Genomic DNA, 14257 nt, shown 5'->3' on the forward strand with positions numbered 1-14257 from the left:
TATACGGGTGTGTACATAGTACACTTATCCAACCAATGGTATATACTCCACAGGTGAACTATGTTTTCCTTACAACGGAATAAATTAAATGGTATTGTATGTATGTATGCGCATATTTTTATGTAGATACGTAATTATATTATATGTATATATGTACATCGCGTGCTGTTTTGAAATGAACTTGTCTGAAATATGCAATTTTTATTAATCTTTTACTTGGTGCGCTCGTTTACATATGTAAGTAAATGGGGCGTTCCATACCAAAACGGACGGGGTTCACATTTCATCTGTTGGATTTGTTTCAAATTGTTTGGGTTGAGAGAAAATCAACCAAAATTGGTTAATATCACCAAATTCAAACTTGAAAAGGAATCAATGCCTTGGTTGATATTTTCAGCAATGATTTGGTAATATTAACCACAATTTTGTCTACATTAACCAAACTTTCGGTTGGCGATTTATCGTTTGAATAAGTTTATGTTCTGCACTTCACAGATGCCTTTTCATAATTCGGAGAAACAAAACAAACAGTTTTATTATTATTTTAACACGTTGCCTCTGACAAGCTTAGCAACTAACAGCAAGCATCTCTACACACTCAGCTACAGTCGCTTTATAAATCTGTCTCCAAATGTCCAACTTTAATGAATTTTCTTCATCGTTTGATTTGGTTCTGCACTTCACAGAGGCTTTTTCGTAATTAAGAAAAACAAAAAATTTAAAAAAAAATATGTATCGCGCTGACGGCATTCGTACTGCTGGAAGCCAACAAATGACAGCAAGCACCTCTGCTCGTTCAGCCACAAATGTTCAACTTGAATCACATTTCTTACAATCGGCTTATTGACCATGTAAAAATCAAACCATAACTTGGTTGAAAAAACCATTGTGCTTTTGGCTCAGTGCACTTATGAGAACCAAATAGTAGAAATATGAATTTGAATTAACGGCGGCAGGTACAAAAGGCATGATCGAAACTAAAAGTCGTGGAACGTTCCCAAAGAGAATAAAATGCAATAACAATACTTTCGGGAACATTTTTAAGAGAAAAAAATGGGAACAAAATTCTCCGGAATGTTTTGACACAGAACAAAACGGGAACAAAAGTCTAAGGAGCTTTCTCTTTCTATCGGAGAACAATTTGGGAGCTTTGAGTCCTAGGAACTTTCTGGCAGCGAACGAAACGGGAACTAATCTTCTCTGAACTATTCGCGAAGAAAGAAAGCGAAAACAATATTTTTCACATAGCATTTACTTAGTTTGAAAAGTTTGAATATTAAAATTATAAAAAAAAACTGAGACATAACTATGCGAATAAAGTCAACGAAAGACTTAAGATACGAACTCTTTTATTTTATTTTCACTTTATCAAGCGCTTTGATGGAAGTTTTTTATTTTTGCAGCGTTTTTGCGACAGAGGCCACATAGTAGTTCGTCGTTTTACAAATCTATGCCCATGTGCCAGCCCGCAATTAAAGCAAAGATGGAAAAAATACCATCAGCCATTTATAACATTTTCGAACATAAGAGTACGCAAGTATATTTCTTTAAGTACACACATTAGGGCGGGAAAATTTTTTTTTTTACTATGCGCGTATAGCATAGGAGGGTTCCACGTGTAATTCTAAGTAAATTTGGAGTTTACCAAATTGCGAAAATAGGTTTCGAAGAAACTGTGAACATTTCCACTGTTGCACCCTCTGGTGGAAGTTTTAAGAAAAAGATAACTGCAGAAATGGATTTTTCATACCAAAAACCCCCTTATAGCATGATTTTATACAAAATCTACGCACTTCTTTACGACACTACAGCAAAATGCTAAAAACCTATTTTCACAATTTGGTGAACTCCAAATTGATTTTAGACACATGGTTTCATCGTCAAGTTTTCTTAGAATTACACGTAGAATCCTTGTGTGCTATACGCGCATAGTCGGAAAAAATATCCCGTAAAACTTGACCCGCCCTAATATACATACATATACATATGTGCATGTACTTACCCCATCTGCCGTTGCATTTCACCTTAGTGATGTTTGGTAATCTCCCAGCAACCACAAATTGTTGTCATAACATTTTATTAGACATAAAAACAAGCCTAGACTGCTTTGCTTTCGGCGAAAATTGATTCGCTTTCATGGTTATTGCACATTATTAATCTGGAATAGAAATGAAAATAAAAATAAGAAATAAGGTATAAGAAGCTTCTTAATAGTTATTTTATTCAATTGAAATGGCCAACAATACAACAATCAAAATGGATCCCATGCGTGTAACGCTGGCGGATATTCAAAGAGGTGTAGGTTTATTAAGAATTTGCAAATTAATTCGACGCTTAATATTCTAGTTATTTACACATTACCATAGATAACTTTGAGTAAGCAACTCGATAATTTCAAGACTTTTGCGACAACACTACAATGCGGCCGCTCCTTGGTCGGCTCGGCCACGCGTCAGCCTAAGCATATTAAGGTGACACTTTGGAAAACTAGTGAAATTCTGCTGTTCGAACAGCGCAGCTTAACTGTGTTGGCAAACACTGACGAAGGTAAGGCGATTGCAGAGGATAATGAACGTTATGACTACCTTACATCCGCGCAAGGTAGACGACGTCGCACCATCGACGCCGAAGCACAAACCACTGCACTTCTGTATAAGAGTCGCGATGTGAATACCGAACGCATACGCACCGACAATGTCGCTTCATATGTGTCGAATTTCGAAATGTTCGACACCTATAAGGACCTACAAGCTACAACAAAAAGTGTTGAATTGGATGAGCACAAGAAGATGGAGATCACCACTTATAGGGTAGAAGGCAGAGATACATTCATCGACATCAATCAGCAGCAAAGTTTTCGCTTGGCGCTGATGCTTACCATGCGCGCGCTAGCCGGCAATGTATTCGAGCGACAGCAGCGGCGATTTCGTAATATGTGTCTGCCCGATCCGCTGGCAACACAGGTTAGCTACCGTTATCGTGTCGAATTGCTTTGGCGCTTTCAATTGCCACACACACTGGCCGGTGATAAGCAAAAAGCTGTGGCCGATCTCAGCTGGTGTCCACGCAATGGCGATATACTCGCTGTCGCGTATGGCGTGTATACATTCAGGGATGATAATGCAAATTCCGATGGTTGTGTATGCATTTGGTCTATTAAAAATCCAGTCAACCCAGAGCGGCAATATAAATATCGCATACCCGTCATGACTGTGGAGTTCTCGCCCTATAACCCGCAATTGCTGGCCGTCGGCTTGTCGGATGGCACAATTGAAGTGCTGAATATAACTGAGCTCGAGGCACCGCCAATAGCTCGTACTCATCGCCGTTCTCTACATAATTGTGAGCCGATTGTGGCCATAAAATGGATTTCGCAAAGCGATACGATTGGCGAAAATTACGCTACTGAACCATTTTTGGCGTTATCGCGTGATGGTGCCGTTACAAAATATAGCATAATTAATAGTCCACACTTACTGGCGAATCAGCTTGTTTTGTTGGATCGCATCGAGGCAAAGCCCGAAGGTATACAATTAGATAGAACGCGTGAGTTACTACAAGCTAATCGGCATCCACAGGGCTTAAACCTCTGCTTGAGTCCCATTCAAAGTGATATTTATTATGCACTCACGGATGAGGGTTCTCTACACAAATGCTCTACACACTATCCACGGCAACACTTGTCGGTGTTGCAGGTGCAAGAGGCTGGCGCAAATGCTATGGACTTCTCGCCGTGGTCTCCGAAATTGTATTTGACCTGCGGCAATGATTGGTGAGTGATTTCAACCGATGCGGTTAGCTGGTAAAGATTTTTTCCCCGCAACTAAATAACGCTTTTGGTTTAAATACATATGTATCTACAGTGGTGGTCACATAATTAGGCACACTACACCCTCACCAGTTTCGACCATTTATTTGTAATTTTTTTTTAATATTGTTAATGCATACTACAACGAAAACTACATATGTAACTCAGAGTTTCAAACCTTGTATAAGATTTATAAAAATTCGCCAAATTTCAAAAAATTGTAATTAAAATTTCAAACTTTTTACTTAGTTTGGTAGCCCATTCAAATTAAAGTACATGACAGTGCAAGTTTCAGGCAGTTAGGAATTCGCGTTGATTTTTAAGATTTTTTTTTACTAACGGCAACGTGCAACGACAATGACAAAATCACGACAATGAAGGATGATCAATTGTCATTCTGTTGCAAAACCGGAATAGGGCTGTACATCTGACTTCACACTTTTCAAAGCGCTTGGGATAGATGACATCTATTTAGACCTAGAAGTCCTAGTACCTAATAACCAAGTTATCTTGTGGTGGGTTCCGAATACAACGAAAGAGCGTGATCAGCCCGCAGGCTTTCTGTAGTCCGCGTCCAGAAGATTCAGGACGGCAGAGCTCCTAGGCAGATGGGAAGACACGTCTGCGTGTTGAGATGAAAAATCGTGTCAGTGAGAACCATGATTGTTAATTCTAAGCCAGAGGAGACCTGCATCACTTCAACTTCTACATCGTTTATTATTTAACTAACTATTATGGAACAAATTTTAATTTTTTGTTAAAATAAAAAAATATAAAAAAAAATTTCGTGTCTTAAGTTTTTCGTTAACTTAATTTGCATAATTATCTTTCAGTTCTTTTTGATTAATTTTTATATTCAAATATTTTAAACTAATGCTGCGCTTTAAAAAAATAATTATTTCTCATAGAATATTTGTTCTCGTTTCGTTCTCTGCCAGAGCGTTCCTGAGACTTTAGTTCCCATATTGTTCTCTTTTTATTTTTTTTTATGGAGAGTGATGCACCCTAATGTATATTAGATACATATACTGATATCAATACTGATAATATCATTCGATAAATTCCTAATATTTAGTGTGAAAACAACAGCACTCTTTTGCATTAACAATTCTCTTAAAATCTCTTTACAGGTCATTAAATATTTGGTTGGATGGTATTTTTCAACCAATATTCACTTTGAAGCATCATATAGGTCCCATTCACTGCGCCCATTGGAGTCGTACACATTCCACAATTATAATTTCGTTGAGTCGAAATTATGTTGATGTTTGGGATATTAAGCAAAGCATATTGCGGCCTATGTCGTCGACTAGCATCAATGGGGAGTACTACACCTGTTGTGAGTGAGTAATTGACATTTATTCTTATACATACATATATATTTAATTTAATTTTTTTAATAATTTTCATAGTCTTACTCTAACCTCATTTTTTTTTTAGTTTGTCGCTTTGTGGTCGCTCATTAGCTGTTGGCAATGAAGCTGGTAACGTTTTGATGCTTGCCTTCGAAGATATGCCGTTTCCCGCATACTATCAGTATGATCAATTGGAGAAAGCTATACTCAACTTGCTCTCCAATAATAAGGAAATGAAGAACAAAGTTAAGAGTCTCGGTTTCTTTGGCTACACAGAACATGTTAGATACAGGATCAAAAAACATGGTAAAAGGAGTAAAAAATCACATACTGAAACTATAGAGAGAACAACTGTAGAGATAACTTAAAATTTAGTTGTAATAATTCAAAAGCTTTTTTTTTTACTAATCTCATATGTAATAATAAATGTGTAGGCATAATAAAAATTAGAGTTGATTAAAACTTATTTTGGTTTAGTTTTTGAGAGAGTCTCTCTTTAGAAATATTCTAAAAGAATGAGAGTTAGTTATTTAGAGGGCGTTGCAGAATGCATTAAATGATCCTGACGGAGTTCCTTACAGAACTTATACGGTGACATGAAAAGAATTTCCGCTGCGTCCAGACTATTGCCCTCTCTGTCCCTGTTGTCTGGCTAAGATAGTAAAAAGTCTTTCGTAAGACATATGAAAGACAGATGGCAAGATAGTTCGAACGATTTTTGTTATTCTTGCACAAAAGTCTTAGAAAAAAGCTGTCTCATTCAGGTCTCGGTCGGCGGTTTTTTTATTTATATTTTTTTGATTTTTAATTTTTTTTTAAATTTTGTATACATAAATATTTTTTAATATCATTTAATTTTTAGAAGCTTATTTTATGCTTTTTGCCTTTTTCAATTAAATTTTTATAATTAATTGTTCTTTTAATTTTCAAAAAGAATATTTTTTAATTTCATTCAAAATATAAGGAACTGATTTTAGTTTAATTTTTAGACTTTATTGCTTAAGAAAGCAAATTGTTTTTAAAAAATTTATTTAACTGTTAGGAATTTATTTTATGTATTTTTTCTTTCTGCTAATTTTATTTTTTTAATTTTTTTTAAGAAAATGTGTTTTTATTTCATTAAATTTTTTGCATCTTATTTTATTTATTTTTTCTATTTTAATTGTATTTAATTTTTTTTTATTTTTTTTAACTTTTAAATGTTTTTGTTTTAAAAAGAAAATGTTTCTTAAATTTTATTTAATTAAGAATAATATTTTTATTTATTTTTACTTTGTTTTCATTTTATTTTTTTAAATATAATTTTTTTATTCATTAGTTTTTAATTTTTTGAAAGGAAAAATTTATATATTTTTTAATTTAATTTAATTTTTAAAAAACTTGTTGCTATGCCAATATCATAACACTAAGACCTCCTCGTTAGCAGAGGTAGCTTTCAAGATAGTTGACAGAATTGGCAATTTCCTTTCGAAAGATTGTGGTGAGTTGAAAGACAGTTGCCAGAATCGCCCTGTAAGGCAGATGCTAGCAAAATCTTCGCCAATACGAAAAAGGACAGGTTGGTATGGGCCAATAATTCGATTATTTCAACAGCTCAGGGAGGCTCTACTGGACGCCCCTCCTTAGTGAGGACTGAATGCGAATCGTTGAACATAACAAACAAGGATGCCATCAATGACGAGAGCTGTCTCCATTGTTGTGGACACTTCTGTTAAACAAGATCTGCCTGCGAAATTTACTGTGCGGACGACCTGACCATGATGTGACTTGATATATGTATGTACATAAATCCCGATAAGAGCTGCCCATTTCACAAGGAAATAAAATATTTCATCCTGGAGCGCCAGATCTACGAGATATCAAGGGGTTATTATGAATAATAAGTTGTCTTAAAGACTGTCTTGCCCCGTCCACCGCATTTCTTGGATGACGTTGGTATCTTGCCTTGGTCTTCGCGAGGACATTAACTAGCCGGACAAAAGCGCCTTTCCGTCGGGACATACCAGGTGCATGCCCTCAAATCTTAGTACTTTAAACGTTTGCCGTGGTCGTTCTTGTTGTAACTTTTCCTTGGGAGGGGTTTTTACGTGACGGGACACAAACCCAGGGCACGCAAAGTTTTTCGCCTACTAAAATATAAATATCCGGACGTCGCGAACTGCGCTTGAACCGTACACAAAAAAAACACTTGTGGCCAATCTATGGTGAATAGCAATCAGAAAACACAAAATCACTGCCACTTCTAGTAACCTCAATTCCAAGTACCTTGTTAAATTTAACTAAATAATAACCAACCTTTGAAACCCTTGAATTTAAATTAGCAGTAAATACGTAAACACTGGCTTATCTGCTACACTGTAATGCATATTAGGTGTAACGGTTTACTAGACGCACTTCCAAATTTATTCAGTGATAAGTTCTGCATACACAAGTTCATTACATACTTTTATTCTTTTGATTAAACCTTGTACGTTTTCCACGTAGTTCATACGTACGTACTTTGTTACTTGGCATTTTTGAATTTTCTTTGATATCGCAAAGTTTTATCAAACACAACATTAGTAGTACAAGTGCAACCGTGCGAACTGCGCGACCAAGATATGGTTTAATTAACATTCACTTTTGATTCCTGATTTCACGACACTCACTGCCAAGTCGAAAACAGCGCTTAGTCACAACTTTAACAGTTACTACCAAGCTTAGAACTAACTGGCCTGCATTTGCGCAAAGTCAATAAACAACAAACATATAATTCACTCAGAATCTCAGCATTTTCATCTCGATTAAGTTTATTTGTTTCATTTATTTATTTCTCGGCTAATGCTGCGGTTTGGCATTAAACGCCGTTCAAGTTCAAAAAATTACCTTATTTGCGGTTTGTTTTCAATATTCTGCTTAGTATGAGAATCACTTGCAATTTCAAAGCTTGAAGAGCACCTATGCATCTCTCCGAAATAAACCATACCTATTCAGTGCAAACGATTGGTGTGATTAATGTTTCGAAAAATTCGCATGCTACCAGTTGCAATTGAACATTTAATTAAAGAAAATGGCACAAACGCGTTACATACTGCCGCTTTTGATGCCTGAAAGACAATTGGTACGCGCTTTTCCAGCGCCCTACAATGACGTCGTCTCACCATATGCCGAGGTGAAGGATTTTTCCAAAGCAGTACGTTTCGAATCGCAATGGCAGCCAAAATTAAAATTACGTCCACGCAAAGTTATACTCATCGGCGATGTGGCGGTGGGTAAGACAACAATGGTGAATAGGTAAGCGGTGTTTTTAGTTGATTGTGAAAAGAATTTTATTAATATCTATTTTTAGATTTTGTTTCGATAAATTTGCTGAAAAATATAAAGCAACAATTGGTGTCGACTTTGAGATAGAGAACTTTAATGTGCTGGGGCAAAATTTCACGCTTGAAATGTGAGTAATGAATATTTATTCCACCGCGGCCATAAGTAATTTTCTTCATATTGTATTTTTTTTTTAATTGTCGATAACCCAATGTATAGTTCCTAAGCTACTAAGGTACTAAAATTAAGCTTCACTAGTGCAAAAAGAAATTTAAGATTGACCAACTATGTGTATCAAAAAAAAAATTTCAATTAAAGAGTGCACTTTTCTCAAAACATTTGGCTATATCTCAAAAATTGCTCTACTTTCTTATATTTTGATTTCGTATTCGGATTCAGCTGGAAATTTTACATTCAGTCTTATCATGAGGATGGACGGATGACAAATTTTCGGTTAAATTTTTTTTTCAGGCGAAACTCAGGATAAGGCGGATTATAGTTCATATGAAAATTTCGAAGATCTAATTTTTTTTTAGTACGATTTTCTCTTAATATTTTCTTTTGCATCTAGGTGGGATACAGCTGGCCAAGAACGCTTCAAATGCATTGCACAGGCTTATTATCGAAATGCTAATGGTGAGATGGCAGTTAATGACTGCTGATTTATTGAATGTCATAGTTTTTATTACAAAATTTATTTGCAGTTATTATAGTCGTTTTTGATATGTCCAAACCAGAAACACTGAATTCAGCAACAAAATGGCTCAAAAGCGCACTGGCTGTTAATACAATACAAATGCCATTAACTTTTTTAGTTGGCACCAAATCTGATATGTTGGTTAGTTTATATGCATAGTAACACGCATTTTAACACATACATACATATGTACGTTATTAAAAAAAAAACGTTTTGCATATTAAATTCATTAAATTAGATAAACTCGTAATTTTTTATTTTATTTTTTCTCAGACCAAAGAAGAATTTGTACGCGTTGAACGTCTGGCCGCAGATGTTGCTGAAGGTATTAAAGCTGAATATTGGTCAGTTTCTGCGCGAACTGGCTATAAGGTTGTGGATTTTTTTCAACGTGTAGCCGCGCTATCCTACGAGACTGCATGCAAGGATGCAATTATAGAACGCCACTTTTTAGAGAAATCTGTGGCGGTGCGTTTACAACGAAAATCAAAACAATGCGGTTAGTTGCACACATACATACATATATACATAAGTAAATATGCTTAATTTTGTGTTCACAAGGAATAACCACTAAAGTTTGAAAACAAAATTTTGAGAAAATCTATTTATTTTTTTTTTAATTATGGAAAAAATTAATATTAATAACTTATTCCATTTTTCGTTCATAAATTAACATTATTTTTTGCAATTTTGGTCCTAGTCGGTTTTAGCGATTATGCCTTTTCATCATGGAATTATTTCTAAGCGTGCGATGTTTTCTATTTTCAGATTTTCGCAAAAACTATCTAGGAAATAAAGCGACGAAGGAAAGAAGCTTATGCTTTTGTGCATAATATACGATTAACTAAATTGTAGACAATTATATTTTAAGTAATAAATTATATATACAAACATACGTATGTATGTATGACCAATATGTTTTACATCGAACATTTATTTACACACAAGGAATGATATTTTGTTAAGGAAGCGGAAATAAATAATTTTGATACCAAAAACACATTAACAAGTGCCAGTGCTAGGTAGAAGAAAAACAGCACTACTTACCACACTACTACACAACACATCGCAAGCGGCCAATTATTTCACTTATGAAAATCTTTGCAAGAACATCAACGCCACATTGACTGCTGAATTTTCGCGTCGCCCTATCAATTTGCTTTAAACAAATACTTGCACGCTGATTTATTTACTTCATTTCACACAAACTATTTTAACATTATTAACAAATGACGCTTTTAAAAAATGCTTAGAGAGCCAAAGGACGCTTCTGCCTTCCCGCCATACAATGCATTGCTAAGCAGAAGCTTCGCTTGTTTTCAAGCAAAATAAGGCATTGTAGGCGCATTTTTAACACACTTGGTGGGCATATTTGATTTATTACACACTTTACCAAAGCTACCAAACGTGCTACACTGCTTTTATTTACGGATATTCTTTAACTTTTAACAGTTTTTCACTTTGTCTTGGCACAATCAATTTACTTCCTGTTCTTGTAATTTTTCAACTAGCGCAGAGTTGCATTAGCATTTCGAATTACGAATATTGTGCGGAAGTTCGAAAAATTACTAGCTGAAACAGGGTTGCTCAAAATTGCTTTAAAAGAATGAAAATTAAATAATTTTAATTAACGAGTTTTCTGTTAAGGAAATGAAATAATGGTACGGGGTAAGTTCGCTAGCAAGAAGAAGAAACTAAACAGATTTAATTAAGTTATAAGATACAAATTTTGGTCATTCATCACAAGTTTTATAAAATGTTAACACTTTCTATTACTATCTATTACTACTGTCAAAGGACGTAATATTCGTTTCTATTGCGTTTAATATTTTGCAAACTTTAGGCTCTAAACAAATAATTAAAGCTTATTAATTAAAAATATCAAACTTCTCATCCGGGAAATACAGTGTTGCATTTGCTATTTACGTTTCCCGACACACCCCAAATTTTGACGTAACCACCTTTCGAGTTCGAAATTCGAAAATACGAACTTCCGCCTTTTTGACAAAGACGGAAGATTTTCCTTTCCATTTCTTTTTTTCGTAGTAATGGCACCCAAAAAGCCTGCCGAGAAATCCGGTAAGGGAATTATACCAATTTAATGCATTTGCTGTTGCCAAAATTGTGTACAAAAGTGCCTCATAACTAAGGAAATCGACTACAAACGAAATTATAAAGGTTTTTTTTTGGTAGAAATGTGCAATATTTAAAGAAAGTGGTTTGTGTGTGTGGCCACGCGGTCGCAGCTCCAATACCAGCTAAAAGTGCACTCTTTTGCTTAAAATATATTCAAAGTGCACAGCTTTTGTTGCATTAAGCAATTAGAAGAAGTGTGCATCGTGTAATTTTTCTATGATTATGTTCCTATTAACTATTTTGGTTTTTGTTTATCAACTGCTTATAATACACCTAACCTCATTGTGCACCAGTGCTATGCGACATATTTACATACATATCCCACTAATTGTACCTACGTGTTTTAACAGCCAAACCCGGCGACAAGAAGCCAGAGAAGAAGCCAACGGCAACTTCTGCAGCTGGCTCGGCTTCAACTGCAAAACCTGCTGCTGCCAAGAAAGCTGCACCCGCCAAGAAGCCCGCTGCTGCCCCAGCTGGTGGTGTCAAGAAGCCTGTAGCCAAGAAAGCAGCGCCTGCCAAAAAGCTCGCCACCAAGCTCAAGCCAAAGGCTAAGGATGCTAAGAAGAAGGCTGCCGCTGGCAAGAAGCCACAATCACTCTTGGCTAAATTGTCGGCGAAGGCTCGCGCCGCCGCTAAGGGCAAGAAGGTCGCCGCTAAGCCCGGTGCTAAAGTGCAAAAGGGTACAGCAAAGGCTAAGGCTGTTGCTTTATTGAAGGCCAAGAAAGTGCAAACTAAGGTAAAATATATTTTTTTTTATACATACCGTTTGGATTAGAGAGTATGTATGCTTTTTGGAATATTTTCAGATTGTGAAGGGTGCTTTTGGTACACGCACACGCAAGGTGCGCACCAACGTGCACTTCCGTCGGCCAAAGACTCTGGTGTTGCCACGCCGTCCTAAATACCCAAGGAAGTCGGTGCCAACCAGAAATCGGTATGTATGAAAATTGTATAAATGGAGAATGAAACATTTTTAACAAATTTTGTACTGCGTTTTTTGAACAGCATGGATGCTTACAATATCATCAAATACCCATTGACTACTGAAGCAGCCATGAAGAAGATTGAAGATAATAACACGTTAGTGTTCTTGACGCACTTGCGTGCTAACAAGAACCACGTACGTGCTGCTGTGCGTAAACTTTATGACATTAAGGTAGCCAAGGTCAATATTTTGGTGAGACCTGATGGTCAAAAGAAGGCCTACGTTCGCTTGGCGCGCGACTACGATGCACTGGATATAGCTAACAAGATCGGCATCATATAAACGTTGCGCGTTTTTCGTTTCTTTTACGTATAGAATTTTTCAAAGAAAAATAGACATTAAAAACCGGATAAAAGTAATTTTTATCTAAAATAAAAACAAAAAAATATATAATATTCTAAATTTGGCTTGAGCGCAGGTACACAACCATCATGATTCAATAATTAATTAATAATTATTATTGAACCATGCACAAACATGACAATACGGAATGTTACTAATTCGACGCTTAACTGACGCTGACTGTTAGGGGGAAGAAAGTTTTTATTTTTTATTTTCAGGTTTTCAAGTGTAACTATCTCATGGTCGAGGCACATATGTTGGAAACTCGCTATTTAAAGGTAATAACTGATTTATTTTACTTGTTTATTTACCTGTTATGATGATCTTTTAGTGGGAATCTCATTGAATATTTCTATATCATGAAAATATTTATATATATATATGTATCTGATATTCCTAATAATATAAATACCTCTTTTTGATCCCAAGATTTTACTAATTTTTATCATTTACGATTCCTTACAGGTCTATCTTTCCAACTTATAGCCGAATTATGCTGAAGGAAAGGTAATAAGCTGAAAGAAATTTATTAAAAAGATAATACAGATTTAATTTAATAATTTTTGTTTGATGATATATTAGTGGGAATCTCATTGAATTCCGCCTTGTGTTATTATGAAAACATCTTAAAGTAACTGATTATGTTAAAAAGAATTGCTTTACATATTGGTTTAAGTACCGTATAATTTATACCCGTTTAATTTCATTTGCAGACTTTCACCTAAACGGCCTTCCAAAAAATGCTAGGAACTTGAAGGTAATGACTTGAAAAATTTTGCTTCATTCAATACACTTTTCTGATGATTTTATAGTGGGAATCTCATTGAATTCCGCTTAACGTTATAATGAAAATATTATCACATAACTGACCTAATGAATGACAACTACTAGCTTTTAATTTTGAAATCATTTTAAAATAAGTCCTTTAATTATTTTTCAGGTACTTGTCTGCGAATTAATCTTTCTCACACACGCAAGCGCCATAGACACTATTGGAGGAATTGAAATGTATATTAAGGTTGCATTAAATAAATAAACTGGCATCTAAAGCCCATATTGGTTATAATTTGTTGCATATTTTCTTGAAGCAATTTCTACACAGGACTTTTATTTATCAAGGAATCCCTAGGCTTAAATAACACAACGTGCGCTCCCCAGATTTTATGAATTTCCCGCATTTGGAAAATCCAAACCGCTTTTAAATACATATGTGCATATATTATTGGTTCTAACAAAATCTGTCGGGCTCGAACCCGTAACATAGAAACCACAAGCCAGGCACAAATGACTAATATGTCGGCGACGATATGCAGCCGCAGACTATTTAACTTTTTAATAAATTTGGATAATCTTAACCTGCAAATGGTATCGTAGGGGCCGTACGACGCATACGCACCACCTTTCAGTCACCTATTTCAAATTAAGCTAACCATTTAATGGTTAAAAAGTTTTGTGATCGAGAGAATTAGGCTATTCACAAACTGTCGTAAGTCGTATAATTTTTTAATGAAAAATAAGTTAAATTAATTTTAGGGAATTTCTAACTACAAAATATATTTAAACTGATGCACCTTTTAAATACCTTAAAAATTATGTGAAATAACAGTCAAAATAATTTTAGGGAATTTGTA

General features: G+C 35.2%; 3 protein-coding genes across 3 annotated transcripts; all 3 read left to right on the top strand.

The window, feature by feature from the left end:
• The first annotated feature begins 2232 nt into the window (after positions 1-2232).
• On the top strand, positions 2233-5531 carry LOC108375291 (WD repeat-containing protein 78). Its single transcript, XM_017631393.1, has 4 exons — positions 2233-2298; positions 2367-3772; positions 4939-5151; positions 5249-5531. Exons 1-4 carry the CDS (start codon positions 2233-2235, stop codon positions 5529-5531), a joined length of 1968 nt encoding a protein of 655 aa, XP_017486882.1.
• Positions 5532-8212: 2681 nt separating this feature from the next.
• On the top strand, positions 8213-9664 carry RabX5 (RAS oncogene family member RabX5). Its single transcript, XM_017631402.1, has 5 exons — positions 8213-8436; positions 8492-8593; positions 9035-9099; positions 9168-9301; positions 9434-9664. Exons 1-5 carry the CDS (start codon positions 8213-8215, stop codon positions 9662-9664), a joined length of 756 nt encoding a protein of 251 aa, XP_017486891.1.
• A 1488-nt stretch (positions 9665-11152) lies between these two features.
• Positions 11153-13360, top strand: RpL23A (ribosomal protein L23A). The gene is made up of 6 exons (XM_017631535.1): positions 11153-11239; positions 11647-12035; positions 12106-12233; positions 12305-12904; positions 13092-13133; positions 13340-13360. Exons 1-4 carry the CDS (start codon positions 11209-11211, stop codon positions 12564-12566), a joined length of 810 nt encoding a protein of 269 aa, XP_017487024.1. The 5' UTR covers positions 11153-11208; the 3' UTR covers positions 12567-12904; positions 13092-13133; positions 13340-13360.
• The last annotated feature ends 897 nt before the right edge of the window (positions 13361-14257 follow it).

Source organism: Rhagoletis zephyria, unplaced genomic scaffold, assembly GCF_001687245.7.
Source record: "Rhagoletis zephyria isolate East Lansing unplaced genomic scaffold, Rhagoletis_zephyria_1.1 Rzeph_scaffold_00093, whole genome shotgun sequence".
NCBI lineage: Eukaryota > Metazoa > Arthropoda > Insecta > Diptera > Tephritidae > Rhagoletis > Rhagoletis zephyria.

Coding starts and splice junctions, on each gene's coding strand:
- LOC108375291 (XM_017631393.1), top strand. CDS start 2,233: ATGGCCAACAATACAACAATCAAAATGGATCCCATGCGTGTAACGCTG. Junction 2,299..2,366: donor TGGCGGATATTCAAAGAGGT/GTAGGTTTATTA, acceptor ACATTACCATAG/ATAACTTTGAGTAAGCAACT. Junction 3,773..4,938: donor TTGACCTGCGGCAATGATTG/GTGAGTGATTTC, acceptor ATCTCTTTACAG/GTCATTAAATATTTGGTTGG.
- RabX5 (XM_017631402.1), top strand. CDS start 8,213: ATGGCACAAACGCGTTACATACTGCCGCTTTTGATGCCTGAAAGACAA. Junction 8,594..9,034: donor CAAAATTTCACGCTTGAAAT/GTGAGTAATGAA, acceptor TTTTGCATCTAG/GTGGGATACAGCTGGCCAAG. Junction 9,302..9,433: donor GCACCAAATCTGATATGTTG/GTTAGTTTATAT, acceptor ATTTTTTCTCAG/ACCAAAGAAGAATTTGTACG.
- RpL23A (XM_017631535.1), top strand. CDS start 11,209: ATGGCACCCAAAAAGCCTGCCGAGAAATCCG. Junction 12,036..12,105: donor CCAAGAAAGTGCAAACTAAG/GTAAAATATATT, acceptor GAATATTTTCAG/ATTGTGAAGGGTGCTTTTGG. Junction 12,234..12,304: donor TCGGTGCCAACCAGAAATCG/GTATGTATGAAA, acceptor TTTTTTGAACAG/CATGGATGCTTACAATATCA.